At 50.0% G+C, this 16,542-nt stretch overlaps 1 protein-coding gene across 1 annotated transcript; it reads left to right on the top strand.

The window, feature by feature from the left end:
* The first annotated feature begins 595 nt into the window (after positions 1-595).
* EIF2S2 (eukaryotic translation initiation factor 2 subunit beta) lies at positions 596-16,214 on the top strand. The gene is made up of 9 exons (XM_071572879.1): positions 596-766; positions 5,512-5,695; positions 6,861-6,964; positions 7,853-7,988; positions 8,300-8,400; positions 10,622-10,770; positions 11,582-11,638; positions 12,299-12,384; positions 15,735-16,214. The coding sequence occupies exons 1-9, from the start codon at positions 752-754 to the stop codon at positions 15,908-15,910; spliced, it is 1,008 nt and encodes a 335-aa protein (XP_071428980.1). The 5' UTR covers positions 596-751; the 3' UTR covers positions 15,911-16,214.
* The last annotated feature ends 328 nt before the right edge of the window (positions 16,215-16,542 follow it).

The raw sequence follows: 16,542 nt of genomic DNA, 5'->3' as shown, positions 1-16,542 counted from the left end.
TCCCTCCGTCCCCTCAGCACTTCCTCCATCCCCTCAGCGCTCCCTCCGTCCCCTCAGCGCTCCCTCCCGTCCCCTCAGCGCTCCCTCCCGTCCCCTCAGCGCTCCCTCCATCCCCTCAGGGCTCTCTCCGTCCCGTCAAGGCTCTCTCCATCCCCTCAGCGCTCCCTCCATCCCCTCAGCGCTCCCGCCCGTCCCCTCAGGGCTCTCTCCGTCCCCTCAGGGCTCTCTCCGTCCCCTCAAGGCTCTCTCCATCCCCTCAGCGCTCCCTCCCGTCCCCTCAGGGCTCTCTCCGTCCCCTCAGCGCTCCCTCCATCCCCTCAAGGCTCTCTCCGTCCCCTCAAGGCTCTCTCCATCCCCTCAGCGCTCCCTCCATCCCCTCAGCGCTCCCTCCATCCCCTCAAGGCTCTCTCCGTCCCCTCAGCGCTTCCTCCATCCCCTCAGCGCTTCCTCCATCCCCTCAGCGCTTCCTCCATCCCCTCAGCACTCCCTCCACCCCCTCAGCACTCCCTCCATCGCCTCAGCGCTCCCGCCCGGCCCCCTCGGCTCTCCCGCCGCCGCCCGGCGCATGCGCAGCGCGGGACGCGCCGCACTCACACGCGCATGCGCGGGCGGGGCGGGCGCGCGGCGCTGATGCAAGAGCCGAGCACGGCCTGACCCTGCGGGCACCGAGCGACACTCACCGCGATAGAGCGACAGAGGGACAGACAGACACACCGACACACCGCACACACACATAGCTCCGGCCGCCGACATGTCCGGCGACGAGGTGAGAGCCACGGCCCGCTCGCAGCCGCGCCCAGGGCCTGTGGCCGCGCCGCCATGTGGGCACCGGGCCTGAGGCCTGAGCGGGCGCGGCCTCCTCCCTGAGCCGGCCTGGGCTGGGCTGGGCTGGGCTGGGGGTCCTGCCGGGCCGGGCCGGGCCGGGCTGGGGGTCCCGCTGGGTTGGGTGTCCCGTCGGGCCGCGCTGTGGATCCCGCCGGGCCGGGCTGGGCTGGGGGTCCCGCCGGGCTGGGCCTGACTGGGGATCCTGCTGGGCTGGGCTGGTCTGAGCGGGGGATCTTGCTCGGCTCGGCTCGGCTCGGCTGGGCTGGGGGTCCCCCCGGGCCGGGTTGGGGGTCTCGCCGGTCAGGGCCGGGCTGTGGGTCCCGCTGGCCTGGGCCGGGCCGGGCCGAGCAGCCGCGGGGCGGGGGCCCGGCCGGGCCCTGAGCTCGGGGGAGCTGCCCCAGTGCCGCCCCCGGGCAGGAGGCAGAGGCGCCGCCGGCGCTGCCCTGGCCTGCTCCGTGCTCTTGCAGCGATACGCAGCGTTCGGACAGTTTGCTTAGCCCTGTCTCCGGAGCTTTAAATCTTGTTCCTCTTCCCAGAGGACTAAGTACCTCCATCTTAACAAGTGATAGCTTCGGACTTCCCGGGGCTGCTGGTGCTGGCTTGGCCTCCCTTCCAGGGGGGTAGACACGGCTGTCTCTGAGGAGTTTTTCAGGGGTGTAGTTGCTGCCTTTAGAATCACAGAATCACAGAATTGATTGGGCTGGAAAAGACCTCCGAGATCATCAAGTCCAACCCTTGGTCCAACTCCAGTCCCTTTACCAGATCATGGCACTCAGTGCCACGGCCAAGCTCAGTTTAAAAATCCCCAGGGATGGGGAATCCACCCCCTCTCTGGGCAGCCCATTCCAATGCCTGAGCACTCTCTCTGCAAAGAATTTCTTTCTGCTCTCCAACTTCAATTTCCCCTGGCAGAGCTTGAGCCCATCGTGCCCCCTTGTCCTATTGCTGAGTGCCTGGGAGAAGAGACCAACCCCCAGCTGGCCAGAACTTCCCTTCAGGCAGTTCCAGACAGTGCTGAGGTCACCTCTGAGCCTCCTCTTCTCCAGGCTGAACACTCCCAGCTCCCTCAGCCTCTCCCCACAGCACTTGTGCTCCAGTCCCTTCTCCAGCCTCGTTGCTCTTCTCAGTTGGGTTGGAAGAGACCTCGGAGATCATCAACCCTTGATCCAGCCCCACTGTGATCACCAGCCCAGGGCACGGAGTGGGGTTGGATCAAGACATGTTGGATTCTCTGTCCCTGGGGGTGTCTAAGAGGACACTCAGAGCCACATCCAGTCCCTTCTCCAGCCTTGTTGCTCTTCTCTGGCCCCGCTCCAGCCCCTCAATCTCTTTCCTCAACTGAGCGGCCCAGAACTGAACACAACACTCAAAGTGTGGCCTCCCCAAGGCAGAGTCCAGGGGAAGGGTCACTGCCCTGGGCCTGCTGGCCACGCTAGTTTGGATCCAGGCCAGGATCCCACTGGCCTCCTTGGCCACTGTGGTGGGGAGAAGGGCAGGGTTAGGTGTGGGAGGTGATAACTGTCTCTGGGGGAGCTGCCCTGGCCCAAGCCATGAAGTGGCTGCTCCTGCTCTTGTGTCATCTCTGGCTGTGTTCAAAATACCTGCGTGGCTTGTTTTCTTTAAAGCAAAGTGGTCACTCAGGCAGAAGGCAGGCAAGTCATGGTTTGTCCTACGTAATAAAGGAGAACTGGTGTAATTACTGACACTTCTAAAGGGAGCTGAGCCTGACTTACTCAGCTGCTTTAACGTGGAGAATGAATGTGCTGCATTTGTGTGCCTGGAGCTGCAGTTCTGGTGGCCTGGCTGTCCCTGCACTCAGCAGTGCTTGCATCAGGTGCCGCCTGACTCGGGTATCTCAGGAGCTGTTCATGTGGAGAGGCCTGGCCTGGGTTTAGTTTCGTGTCAGTAACACTGTTTTTCTTGCATAATAAATTTCCTGCAATCTGTAGGACAGTAAAGTTGCCTCTCTGAGTTGCCTTGTGTGCCAGACTGACAGAAATAAAGATGATGGCAGGTGACACAGTTGGACTGTCACTGGGAGTGCTTCAGGTTTGTGTATTTTCCACTCTGGTTGTTGGGAGCCAGGTACTTTGGTACTGAAGTTAAATTGGGGAACCTTTTTAAAGCCTGTAAAGTTGAGGAGGGTGAAGACAAATTCCACCATAAACTGGTGTAGATGGTACAAACTTCATTGTGTTCAAGTGTAGCTTAAAATCTTCAGAGCTGTGAACAAATAAAACTCCCTGGCAGGAGCATCAGTGGGTGGTGCCCAGAGCTGTGGCAGGTCTGGTTTGGGAGAGGAATCAGTCTGGTAACATCTGTGTGGTTTATTGAAGGTCCTACAATGTACATGATCCCACTGGAGAAAGTTTTGTGAAGCTCCAGGCAGTAATTTTAGAGATTGCTGTGTTTGGAGCAGCCAGAAAATGTAGTTGCTGATTTGTTTTAATAATTTTGCACCCCATCATAGACATAAGTCAGTGCAAGGATTGCTGAGCTCACTTGATCAGGGCAGGGTTCCTCTTTGCTTCCTGGACATGCCTGTGTTTGTTCAGACTGAGGAAATGGGATTTATTTGTGACTTCTCTTAGAATCCCCAGCATTTGCCACTGTCCCAGCAGCTCACAGGAAGGTTGGCTCCTGTCTTCACTGCTGCATTGGCTCCATGAAGTTGGGATACTTTTTTCCTCCCTCTGTTCTTGCTGATTTCTCTAAGTTGAGATTTGGACTGTAGATATTGGAAATAAGGAGCAGGTATGTGTGAGAAAGAACCATTTGGTCTACGGAGAAGAAAACCCCACATGGGAACGTGGCCCTGAGAGCAGAAGCAGGATGGGAATTTATAACCCTTTTTGCACACAGAGCATTGATGTTTGGTGTGTTTGGACTGGGGGCTGCAGTTCCTTCAGTAGGAAACTGCAGCTTGGTAGTTTCTCAGCACTTAAATGGCATCATAACTAAGGGAATGTACTGAGTAGAGAAAAGGAACAAAGAAAGTTCTGAAACAGTTCCAGACATGGAATACCCCAGTTATCAGGCCAGTTCATTTGTACTGTGCCTTGTCAAAGTGTTAACTTGGCTTCAGTGTGGTTGGGCTGGAGCCACAGTCTGTCCCTGTGGGCACAGCAGGTCCTGTGGGGTGGGTCAGGGTGCAAGATGTCCTTCACAGAGGGAAGGGTGATTTGAGGTGGGTTGACTGGTTCCTTGTTAAAAACCCTTAGATCTGATCAAAGCACGATCTTATCTTTGCTTCACATGAGGAAATAAAAGCCTTTTGAGGGGCTTGCAAAGCATCTTGATGGAAATGAGTCAGGCACTGTGCCTGTTCCCAGAGCTGGACTGCCATGGAGGCAGCTTTGCCTCTGTCCCAGCAGGCTGGGGAGGTTCCAGACAGTGCAACCAGTTGGGCATACTCTGATTTCTGGGCATGATTCACAGCAGTCTGAGGAAGCCTCAGGAAAGCCCCCTGGCAGAACTCTTGAGAGTGTGTGTAACTAAAGACACTCTTGAGCAGTTTGAAAGCCGTCAGTGTTCCATATATGTGAACACTTTTCTGGGGTGCTTCAGACACCCCTGTGTGCAGTTCACTGTCTCTAAGAGTCCTTGTGAAACATGCACTTTCCAGAAAACTGGAAGAACATCACAAGAATATCATGTGCAGGAGAATGAAAAGTGCAAGGACAAAATTGTTTTGTGGGGAGAGGGAAAGCACCAGACTTGCAGGGTGTAACTAAAGAAGTTGGAGATAAAGTGCTGGTACTTTCCTGATGAGGGTATTGGTGATGCTGAACTGTAACTATCTGTGAGAACACTCTTCCATCACTGGATGAGTCTCATTAAGTGTCCAGAGTTGTTTGTTGTGTTAAATACATGCTGTGGTGTGACTGTACAGGCAGATGTAACTGAAGTGGCCAAGAGCTCTGATGCCAACCTGCATCTGAGGTGACAGAAGTGACAAGCACTGATGTGTTGGAAAACTGGAGAGCTGGTGTGTAAAGTACCTCGGGTGTGCAGATGATGAATAGGTTAAAAGTGAATCTCTGAGGTCAGTGCCTTTCTCACACTCACACCAGGTGAATTAAGCTGCTTTGCTGGCTAAGGAGCTCATTACCAGCTTTTAATCCCTTGGTGTCTGAGGTTCAGCCTCTCACCCGTGGTGGGGAAGGCAGGACCTTTGCCATTTCGTGGTGTTGGGAGGTGATTCAGGTCTTGCTGTGTCACCAGCCCCTCTAGGTTTGCCCCCAGTGCAGGGTGTTCTTGTCAAGGGAGTTGTTGACAGGTCTGGTCTTTAATAAATCTGGAAATTAATGTGTCTCACAGGTGGGAGTGAGGCATGACCAGACTGTGCTGTGGGTGGGCTTCAGGTTTTTCTGATGCTGAGTGTGCACAGTCTTAGAGCAAAATTGGAGTCCAGAGTGGTAATAAAATGGAGCAGGAGCTTGTCTGTCAGAGCCACAGCTGGAGTGTGTGTTCAGCTGAACTCCCAACTGGATGGCAGGAAACTTAGACCGGAGGAAAAGGAGCAGAAACTGTAAACTCAGGCAGGTCTTCCCTTGCAAACAGCTGAGACTGGAGGCAAGGAGCAGTTTGGGAAGTTGAAGGAATGATGAGAGGAACTTCAAGGTGTTCTGAATATGAAGTGGGGAGGTGATTATTGTGCTGCTAAGGAACTCTTGACTTTTACAGATGATTTTTGATCCTACTATGAGCAAGAAGAAGAAGAAAAAGAAGAAGCCCTTTATGCTGGATGAGGAAGGAGGAGGAGACACACAAGCAGAGGAGACTCAGCAGTCAGAAACAAAGGAGGTTGAACCAGAGCCAACAGAAGACAAAGATGTTGAGGCAGATGAAGAAGACAGCAGGAAGAAAGGTGAGATGACTCTGTAGATAAACTCCACAGTGGCATTTGGAGAGTGCAAGGCCTCATTTCAGGAGTTTGGCAGCCCAGGGCCTGGTTTGTGCAGAGGTTTGGAGTGATCTCTGCTGCCTCTCTGGAGGGCACATTTGCCTCCTGCCTGAGCTCACGTTCACAGACACCCACCAGGCTCCCAGTGGCTTATGCAATGCCCATTTTCCTGACTCAGACACTCTTTTTGTGTGAGGCAGTGAAAAGAGACTCTCCAGAATGGTTGGGGGGAAGCTGTAAATGTTCCACATGCAGATGTTGCAGTAATTCCACAATTATGGCTCTTTTTCATTGGAATGATTAGGCAATAGTGTGAGTAACAGCAACATGGTTCAAAAGGTTCCCAGGTTTTGGATGTCTGAATGTGGTAACTCGAGTGTTCTTTGGAATCTTTCAGGAGTAAGTGTGAGATTGTGGCTATAACCTCACCTTCTAAATTGAGGCCAATGTCATTTCACAATGACCTGATTCAGGGAGTTCTGTTCACTTAAATCCAGTTTGTTGATAAAATTGGCTCCTGCTGGAGACCAAAGAAACAACACCTTCCTCCTGGAGTTTTCTTCTCAGTTTTTTCCAAGCATCTGTAATGACAAAAGTGACTAATTTCTCTTGTACAATATAAAGATTAAACTCTTAAAATATCAGAAAATGCAGTTAGAAGGTGCAGAAACTAAAACAGTACTGAGTATTTGGGGGCAGAGGGGAATGACCTGTAGGATATCCACAGGTCATGAGGAAGAGGAGCTGATGAAGACAGAGGGTCTTGACGACCCCAGACCCGATTCCAGGGGTTGGACCAGGGGTGGGACTGGGGCTGGACTGAGAAATGTGTAAAGCAATGATTGGAGGGATCTTATTATAAAAGCCATGGAAACAAGAACTGGAGCACATGCATGTCATGTATTCCTGTGGGCTGTAGGCCTGTGATATTAAAGGACCTTCACTGTTTATCTTACCCTGCACTAACGTGGCTCAGAGTCCTGGTTTTGGGGGGGGGTCACTCACGGCATCAGTTTGGCTGCAGGTCATTGCTTGTGTCTTACTGTGATGTTTTAAAGGTTTGGATGGAAGTTACAAGTTCTTGATGTCTGAACTGTCTCCTTTTTTAAACAATCTTTTGGTTTTTTAGATACAACAGATGACTTGGATGATTTAAACTTCTTCAATCAAAAGAAAAAGAAGAAAAAAACAAAAAAGATATTCGATATAGATGAAGCAGAAGAAGGTGTAAAGGTTTGTTATCTTGAGTGAGGCTGAAAACTTTCTTGCTTTCATTTTCCTGGGATTGGCAGTGCAGGAGTTGTTTCAAGTCTGTTGTGTTCATACTGAAACTTGGTGTCAAGAGCAGCTTCTGATGAACATGTTGCTCCTGCAGGGCTTTTGTCCAGAGGTGGAAAATCCTGACTGCTCTGCACAATGAGCAGGTGGTTCTGTAAGGCTTGGTTGGCCTCAAGGTTAGTTGTCTTTGGGGCTGCAAAAGCAAATGGATGTCAGAAGAGTCCTTAAAGGCCAGCCCTGCAAATCCAGTGCACATGTGTGCCAAGAAATCTGTTTTCCCTCTGGTGTTGCCTTTGGAAAGGATTGGCCCCTGTGCTGTGTTCCAGAAGGTGTATGAGATATTTTTACTCTTCTCGAGTTTTATTCCAAGCCCTGTTTTTGTATCACATGTCAGTGGAACTGGCAAGCCCAGAGAGCAGGAGCACAGAGAAATGTTGTGTTACATGCAAACCTCCTCTTTAGATTCTGCCTTTGGGGGAAGAAAATGTCCCTGTGATCCACCCAGACAGAAAAAATACTTGCTCTGTGTTCTTGCCATGTGCAGAACTGTGATAAAAAGTTGGAGTAGCTGCAGGTGGCAGGAGGGTTTTTGCTCCTTTATGCCCTCAAATGGCTGTTGCCTTTAAGTATAGTATGACCTTGTCCTTGCAGTTAGCCCAGAGGGTAAAAATGTGGCCCTGCTCTTGGCAGAGTGCAGGGCTCCCCTTAACATACCTGATTCCATTGTTCCCTGTTGCATTGCAGGGCTGTGGTGGATGTTACCAGGATTCACCAGGTGTTTCTGATGCTGTGCAGTGCAGGTTGGTGTTTTATGCCCTAAACTGTAGTCCTGTTTCCTTGCAGGAATTGAAAATTGAAGGAGATGTGCCAGAGACAGTAGAACCTGAAGATGACCTTGATATCATGCTGGGCAATAAAAAGAAGAAAAAGAAGAATGTGAAGTTCCCAGATGAAGATGAGATAATGGAGAAGGAGGAAGGTAGAAGTATAACCTAGCTCAGTGAGATGCTGCAAGTGAAATGTAGTCCACCTTGTAGGTGAATAAGTTCTGTTCTCAAGTGCCTTTTTTGTTCCAAAATTCACTTTATTGCCTTTACTATTAGCAGAAAAACGTTCTGTATAAGATCTTTATAAATTTCCCATAAGTGCTGGTGTCCCTTGCAGACAAACAGAGAAGACTTGAGGCCACATCTTAATGGAAGCTTCTTTGAAGTCCCTTTTAGAAACAGTGCAAACACGAGGTTAACCAATGTTTCTTTTATAATGAATCCCCAAAAACTTTCTTTACAGCATTTGAGGATGAAGACAGCAAAAAAGATGATGGCATTTCCTTTAGCCTTCAGTCAGGACCTGCATGGGCAGGCTCAGAAAGGGACTACACATATGATGAGGTAATTCTGCAAAGACTCCTGAGGAACATGTGCCATGTTGACCTGCATCAGTGGAGCCTGGTGCTCATATTGCCTATTTCTGACTTGAAGGACTTGTATTCATGAACAGAAAAATAACAGAGCCTGTGTTATGTCACAGTTAATGATGTGGGGCAATAATGGTGCTGATCCAGACCCCCCTGCAGGGGGCTGAGGGGCTGGGAAGTGTGGGGGTAATAATGATGGTTCAGACCCCCCTGCAGGGGGCTGGGAAGTGTGGGGGGCAATAGTGGTGATGGTTCAGACCCCCCTGCAACGGGGCTGAAAAGTGTGGGGGGCAATAGTGGTGATGGGTCAGTGGTTCAGACCACCCTGCAGGGGCTGGGAAGTGTGGGGGGCAATAGTGGTGATGGTTCAGACCCCCTTCAATGGGGCTGAAAAGTGTGGGGGGCAATAATGATGGTTCAGACCACCCTGCAGGGGGCTGAGGGGCTGGGAAGTGTGGGGGGCAATAATGATGGTTCAGACCCCTCTGCAGGGGGCTGGGAAGTGTGGGGGGCAATAGTGGTGATGGTTCAGTGGTCCAGACCCCCCTGCAGGGGGCTGAGAGGCTGGGAATTGTGGGGGGCAATAGTGGTGATGGTTCAGACCACCTGCAGTGGGGCTGGGAAGTGTGGGGGGCAATAATGATGGTTCAGACCCCCCTGCAATGGGGCTGAGGGGCTGGGAAGTGTGGGGGGACAATAGTGATGGTTCAGACCCCCCTGGAATGGGGCTGAGAAGTGTGGGGGGCAATAGTGATGGTTCAGACCACCCTGCAGTGGGCTGAGAAGTATGGGGGGACAATAGAGATGGTGCAGACCCCCTGCAGTGGGGCTGGGAAGTGTGGGGGGACAATAGAGATGGTGCAGACCCCCTGCAGTGGGGTTGGGAAGTGTGGGGGGACAATAGTGATGGTTCAGACCCCTTGCAGTGGGGCTGGGAAGTGTTGGTGGCAATAGTGGTGATGGTTCAGACCACCCTGCAGGGGGCTGGGAAGTGTGGGGGGACAATAGTGATGGTTCAGACCCCCCTGCAATGGGGCTGAGAAGTGTGGGGGGCAATAATGATGGTTCAGACCCCCCTGCAATGGGGCTGAGAAGTGTGGGGGGCAATAATGATGGTTCAGACCCCCCTGCAGTGGGCTGGGAAGTGTGGGGGGACAATAGTGATGGTTCAGACCCCCTGCAGTGGGGTTGGGAAGTGTGGGGGGACAATAGTGATGGTTCAGATCCCCTGCAGGAGGCTGGGAAGTGTGGGCGGACAATAGTGATGGTTCAGACCCCCTGCAGTGGGGTTGGGAAGTGTGGGGGGACAATAGTGATGGTTCAGATCCCCTGCAGGGGGCTGAGGGCTGGGAAGTGTGGGGGGACAATAGTGATGGTTCAGACCCCCTGCAGGGGGTTGGGAAGTGTGGGGGGACAATAGTGATGGTTCAGACCCCCTGCAGTGGGGTTGGGAAGTGTGGGGGGACAATAGTGATGGTTCAGACCCCCTGCAGGGGGCTGGGAAGTGTGGGGGGACAATAGTGATGGTTCAGACCCCCTGCAGGGGGGTTGGGAAGTGTGGGGGGACAATAGTGATGGTTCAGACCCCCTGCAGGGGGCTGGGAAGTGTGGGGGGACAGTAGAGATGGTTCAGACCCCCTGCAGGAGGCTGGGAAGTGTGGGGGGACAATAGTGATGGTTCAGACCCCCTGCAGGGGGCTGAGGGCTGGGAAGTGTGGGGGGACAATAGTGATGGTTCAGACCCCCTGCAGGGGGTTGGGAAGTGTGGGGGGACAATAGTGATGGTTCAGACCCCCTGCAGGGGGCTGAGGGCTGGGAAGTGTGGGGGGACAATAGTGATGGTTCAGACCCCCCTGCAGTGGGGTTGGGAAGTGTGGGGGGACAATAGTGATGGTTCAGACCCCCTGCAGGGGGTTGGGAAGTGTGGGGGGACAATAGTGATGGTTCAGACCCCCTGCAGTGGGCTGGGAAGTGTGGGGGGACAATAGTGATGGTTCAGACCCCCTGCAGGGGGTTGGGAAGTGTGGGGCAAACCCTGGGGCAAGCTGGTTACACTGACATTTCTCAGAGCACATGAGGACATGCTGATGGGCACAGACAGTGTGGTATTCCCTGTGACTGCTGTTCAGGTGTTCAGGAGCTGCTTCCTTTGGGAAATGCAGGTGCTCACCTGCTGTCAATCCCTTCTCTTGCAGTTGCTCAACAGAGTATTTAACATCATGCGGGAGAAAAACCCGGACATGGTGGCTGGAGAGAAGCGGAAATTCGTCATGAAGCCCCCCCAGGTCGTGAGAGTAGGGACCAAGAAAACATCTTTTGTCAACTTCACAGATATCTGCAAATTGTAAGTGTGCCCTTTGGGTTCCCCAGCACTAGCAGGAGGCTGCACTGCTCTGTGCTGTGTCAAGGGCTCCTTCTCTGGCAAACCACAAGTCGGGGGAAACTGTTCCAGTGCTCTGGGAGAAGATCTTTAGGAAAATGACTTATTTTATACTTAAATTATGTAAGTGATTGCTGTGTGGGCCTCCTGGACTGAAATCTTGTTGAGTTCATTGGCTCCTATCAAGGGTGGCCACCAGTGATACTTATTTGCCAGTGTTAAACAGGAGCGTGGGGAAAGTTTTCTAAATTGGGCTGACTACAAATACTGTTGTCTTGGTAAATGGTATGGAGGCCAGTAATGTTTTCCCACTGTTTTCTTCAGTGCTTTCTATGTCTTAATTATGTCTTGTGAAAGCAGTTCTGTTCTTTGTGAGCACTTCTGGGAATGCAGCTCTGATGGGTTTCATGTGTGCCAGAAAACAGTCCTGCTGAAAGCCTGGGGAGTGTACTAAAGGGTATTTTAATGGCAGCTTTAAGGGTATTTTAATACTTTTTTGAGGGGATGGGAGAGTAAGAATGAAAAATCTCAAATAGAAGACTTATTTTCATTAGTTACTGTAAGTGTGAGTTTGGTTTGGGGGGAAATGGTGGAGTTTTGGGGTTTTTTTGAACTGGTCAGGTTTCTTGTGTCCTTGTTCATTGTCTGTGCTGTTTGGTGCAGACCCTCTGGCACTGCCCCCATTTAAACTTGATAATTTTACCCTGCCAGTCCTGTATAAACACCACATTTCTCTGAAGGGGGAAGGTTAAACATCTTCTTACTTTGTTTTTAGATTACATCGTCAGCCAAAACATCTCCTGGCATTTTTGTTGGCAGAATTGGGTACAAGGTAAGGCTGCTGGGCTGTGTGTGTGCTCAGAGTTGGTGCTGATGAAATGCAGGATTTGGGGGGTTAGGTTTGTGTGTATGTGCTTGAACATCAGGCTTTTCTTCCCTGCACTCCAGTGCTGTGCTGGCTGATGGAAGAGTTGGATTTTAGTGAGGAGATGTGATCTTCAAGAAGATCATCTTGTTGTGGTGTGCTGTCCTTTCTGGTTATTTAGTCATTGCTTTGTTGTAGCCACAGAGAATCAGAGTCTGTTTGCAGTGATATGTAACAAATGCCCATTTGACTGGGGCTTTTGACTGCTCCAGATGACTTAAAAAATTAGAAACCATAATGTGAAAAAAACAATCAACTAAATCAGAATGCTTAGAAGATGATCCTACTAGTCATGTTACACCTTACTGGAGAGTTGTGTTGATTCTCAGCTCAAAGTTCTTCAGATTAGAAAGCTCAGCTAGGAGGCTGATCTGTGCTGGGGTTTGCTTTTGCTTGGGGAAACTTCCTGCAGGTTTTTAAATGCCTTTAGAATTTTGCATTTTTTTTCCTCCAGAGTAGTTCAGGCTCACTCTTACCACTCTTATCTTCCTTCCTGTTCCTGACTTGTTTTAATGCTTCACATCTTCTGCAAATCAAATAATTCATGTTTTTTTTCTTTTAAATTAGTGGCTCAATAGATGGTAACAACCAACTTGTAATCAAGGGAAGATTCCAGCAAAAACAGATAGAAAATGTCTTGAGAAGATATATCAGTAAGTAGAACTCCCTTTTGACCTGCAGATTTTTCTCATGTGATGATTCTGGGCTTAGAAACCACAGTTTTGGGGTTAGAATAACCACATGTCAGCTCTGTCCTGCCTTAAAACATGCCAAGGGACTCAGAGCATTTGAGAGGTGCTTGTTTCCATCTGAGCTTCCTTTCTTGGCTGTGATGAAGGCTGTGGAAAACACAGTAGTTGTTAATTTGGAAGGCTGTTGCACATGTTAATTAGCAGATGCAGCCTGTGTGTCACTGCTGGGCAGGGAACTCAGATTACATGGCACAAAACTGCTGCTTTAGTGCTGGGCCTGTCCCAGAGTTCTGACTCCTGGGAATGCTGCAACAGCAGAGGGACTCAGGGAACAACAGGGGGAAGCTTCAACTGGTTATCATTGTTCCTACACCAGTAACACCAGTGCCAGTGCATAATGTCCCCTACAAACCCTCACCTTTATTAACCTGGGAACAACAGGGGGAAGCTTCAACTGGTTATGGTTGTTCCTACACCAGTAACACCAGTGCCAGTGCATAATGTCCCCTACAAACCCTCACCTTTATTAACCTGGGAACAACAGGGGGAAGCTTCAACTGGTTATCATTGTTCCTACACCAGTAACACCAGTGCCAGTGCATAATGTCCCCTACAAACCCTCACCTTTATTAACCTGGGAACAACAGGGGGAAGCTTCAACTGGTTATCATTGTTCCTATACCAGTAACACCAGTGCCAGTGCATAATGTCCCCTACAAACTCTCACCTTTATTAAGTGGGAAGCTTAAAATGGTTATGGTTGTTACAATACCAGTGCATTATGTCCTGTATGAACCCTCACCTTTATTCACCAGGAACAACAGTGGGAAGCTTAAACTGGTTATGGTTGTTACAATACCAGTGCCAGTGCATAGTATCCATATGAACCCTCACCTTTACTAACCTGGGAACAACAGGGGGAAGCTTCAGCTGGTTATGGTTGTTCCTACACCAGTGCATTATGTCCTGTATGAACCCTCATCTTTACTAACCAGGAACAACAGTGGGATGGTTAAACTGGTTATGGTTGTTACAATACCAGTGCCAGTGCATAGTATCCAGATGAACCCTCACCTTTACTAACCTGGGAACAACAGTGGGAAGCTTAAACTGGTTATGATTGTTCCACCACCAGTGCATTATGTCCTGTATGAACCCTCACCTTTATTCACCTGGAACAACAGTGGGATGGTTAAACTGGTTATGGTTGTTCCTACAGCAGTGCCAGTGCATAGTGTCCATATGAACCCTCACCTTTATTAACCTGGGAACAGCAGTGGGAAGCTTAAAATGGTTATGATAGTTCCAAAACCAGTGTCAGTGCATAGTGTCCCATATGGACCCTCATCTCTGTTAACCTGGGAACAACAGTGAGAAGCTTCAGCTGGTTATCATTGTTCCAACACCAGTGCATTATGTCCTGTGTGAACCCTCACCTTTATTAACCTGGAACAACAGTGGGATGGTTAAACTGGTTATGGTTGTTCCTACACCAGTGCCAGTGCATAGTGTCCATATGAACCCTCACCTTTACTAACCTGGGAACAGCACTGGGAAGCTTAAACTGGTTATGATTGTTCCAACACCAGTGCATAGTGTCCAGATGAACCCTCACCTTTACTAACCTGGAACAACAGTGGGAAGCTTAAAATGGTTATGATAGTTCCAAAACCAGTGTCAGTGCATAGTGTCCCATATGGACCTTCATCTCTGTTAACCTGGGAACAACAGTGAGAAGCTTCAGCTGGTTATCATTGTTCCACCACCAGTGCATTATGTCCTGTATGAACCCTCACCTTTATTAACCTGGAACAACAGTGGGAAGCTTAAACTGGTTATGGTTGTTCCTACACCAGTAACACCAGTGCCAGTGCATAATGTCCCCTACAAACCCTCACCTTTATTAACCTGGGAACATCAGTGGGAAGCTTCAACTGGTTATGATTGTTCCAACACCAGTGCATTATGTCCTGTATGAACCCTCACCTTTATTAACCTGGAACAACAGTGGGATGGTTAAACTGGTTATGGTTGTTCCTACACCAGTGCCAGTGCATAGTGTCCAGATGAACCCTCAAGTTTACTAACCTGGGAACAACAGTGAGAAGCTTCAACTGGTTACTATTGTTCCACCACCAGTGCATTATGTCCTGTGTGAACCCTCACCTTTATTAACCTGGAACAAGAGTGGGAAGCTTCAACTGGTTATCATTGTTCTACACCAGTGCCAGTGTGTAATATCCCCTACAAACCCTCACCTTTACTAACCTGGGAACAACAGTGGGAAGCTTAAACTGGCTCTGATTGTTCCACCACCAGTGCATTATGTCCTGTATGAACCCTCACCTTTACTAACCTGGGAACAACAGGGGGAAGCTTAAACTGATTATCATTGTTCCTACACCAGTAACACCAGTGCCAGTGCATAATGTCCCCTACAAACCCTCACCTTTATTAACCTGGGAACAACAGGGGGAAGCTTCAACTGGTTATCATTGTTCCTACACCAGTGCATTATGTCCCACATGAACCCTCACCTTTATTAACCTGGAACAACAGTGGGATGGTTAAACTGGTTATGGTTGTTCCTACACCAGTGTCAGTGCATAGTGTCCAGATGAACCCTCACCTTTATTAACCTGGGAACAGCAGTGGGAAGCTTCAGCTGGTTATGATTGTTCCAACACCAGTGCATAGTCTCCCACAAACCCTCACCTTTATTCACCTGAACAACAGTGAGAAGCTTAAACTGATTATTGTTCCAACACCAGTGTCAGTGTGTAATGTCCCCTACAAACCCTCACCTTTATTAGCCTGGGAACAACAATGAGAAGCTTAAAGTGGTTATTACTGTTCCACCACCAGTGCATAGTGTCCAATACAAACCCTCACCTTTATTAGCCTGGGAACAACAATGAGAGGCTTAAACTGGTTATTACTGTTCCACCACCAGTGCATAGTGTCCAATACAAACCCTCACCTTTATTAGCCTGGGAACAACAATGAGAAGTTTAAACTGGTTATTACTGTTCCACCACCAGTGCATAGTGTCCAATGCAAACCCTCACCTTTATTAACCTGGGAACAACAATGAGAAGTTTAAAGTGGTTATTACTGTTCCACCACCAGTGCACAGTGTCCAATACAAACCCTCACCTTTATTACCCTGGGCACTGGGGGCAGGGTTTGGGTGCTCATTCTGAGTTGGCAGCCCCATTTTTGAGCAGTGTTTCGAGCCAGCTGCCAACCTACAGCTGAGGAGGTGGTGCCTTGCTGCTGTTGATGCCTTGCCTGTCCCTTGGTGCCCGCAGAGGAGTATGTGACGTGCCACACGTGCCGCTCCCCGGACACCATCCTGCAGAAGGACACCCGGCTGTACTTCCTGCAGTGCGAGACGTGCCACTCGCGCTGCTCCGTCGCCAGCATCAAGACTGGCTTCCAGGCTGTCACAGGCAAGAGGGCACAGCTCCGTGCCAAGGCTAACTAGGCTGCTCACCCACCCTGCAGCTGGCCCAGAGCGCTGGGCACGTGGCACTGGACAGGTTTCCGAGCGCAGCGGAGTGACCATTGTATTAAAACGAGATTGTAAAAAAAAACCGGCGAGAAATTTGGCTTTTGGTTGATTGGGCTGTGAAATTCTTGCAAGATGCAGATCCTCAAGCTGTTCACATGCATTTGCTCATTGAATCTCTTTTACCAACTGTAAGGGACGTGGTGGGAAAGGAAGTGCTTTTTAATCCGTTCAGACTTCTGTAAAACACAAGATAAATTAAAGATACTGTAACAGTGAGTGTCCTGCATTTGGATTTTTCCTTCCTTAAACACTGGGGGGAATGCCTGGTGTCTTGTTCTGGACATCATGTCACTGAACTATGTCCAAGACCCAGAATGAAATCTAAGACAGAGGTTATTTTGCTTTTCTATAACCAGCTGATTTTTAGTTAGGCTGTCATTAAACAGGGAGACCAGTCACAGAGTCACAGGGTTGATGTGCCAACGTGGGACCTGCTGGTGCTTTCACAGCCATGGGGGCACAGACAGGGACACCAGGACATGTTGGCACTGCTTCAGTAGGCACAGAGTAGGTCTGAGAGAATTCAGACAGCAGATTGATGCTGA

Source organism: Pithys albifrons, chromosome 18 (genome assembly GCF_047495875.1).
Source record: "Pithys albifrons albifrons isolate INPA30051 chromosome 18, PitAlb_v1, whole genome shotgun sequence".
NCBI lineage: Eukaryota > Metazoa > Chordata > Aves > Passeriformes > Thamnophilidae > Pithys > Pithys albifrons.
This window is presented reverse-complemented; position numbering and strand designations above follow the sequence as displayed.

Excerpts from the sequence above, each read along its gene's own strand:
- EIF2S2 (XM_071572879.1), top strand. Across the intron at positions 6,965-7,852 it reads AAGCAGAAGAAGGTGTAAAG|GAATTGAAAATTGAAGGAGA; the intron begins GTTTGTTATCTT and ends GTTTCCTTGCAG. Across the intron at positions 12,385-15,734 it reads TGTCTTGAGAAGATATATCA|AGGAGTATGTGACGTGCCAC; the intron begins GTAAGTAGAACT and ends TGGTGCCCGCAG.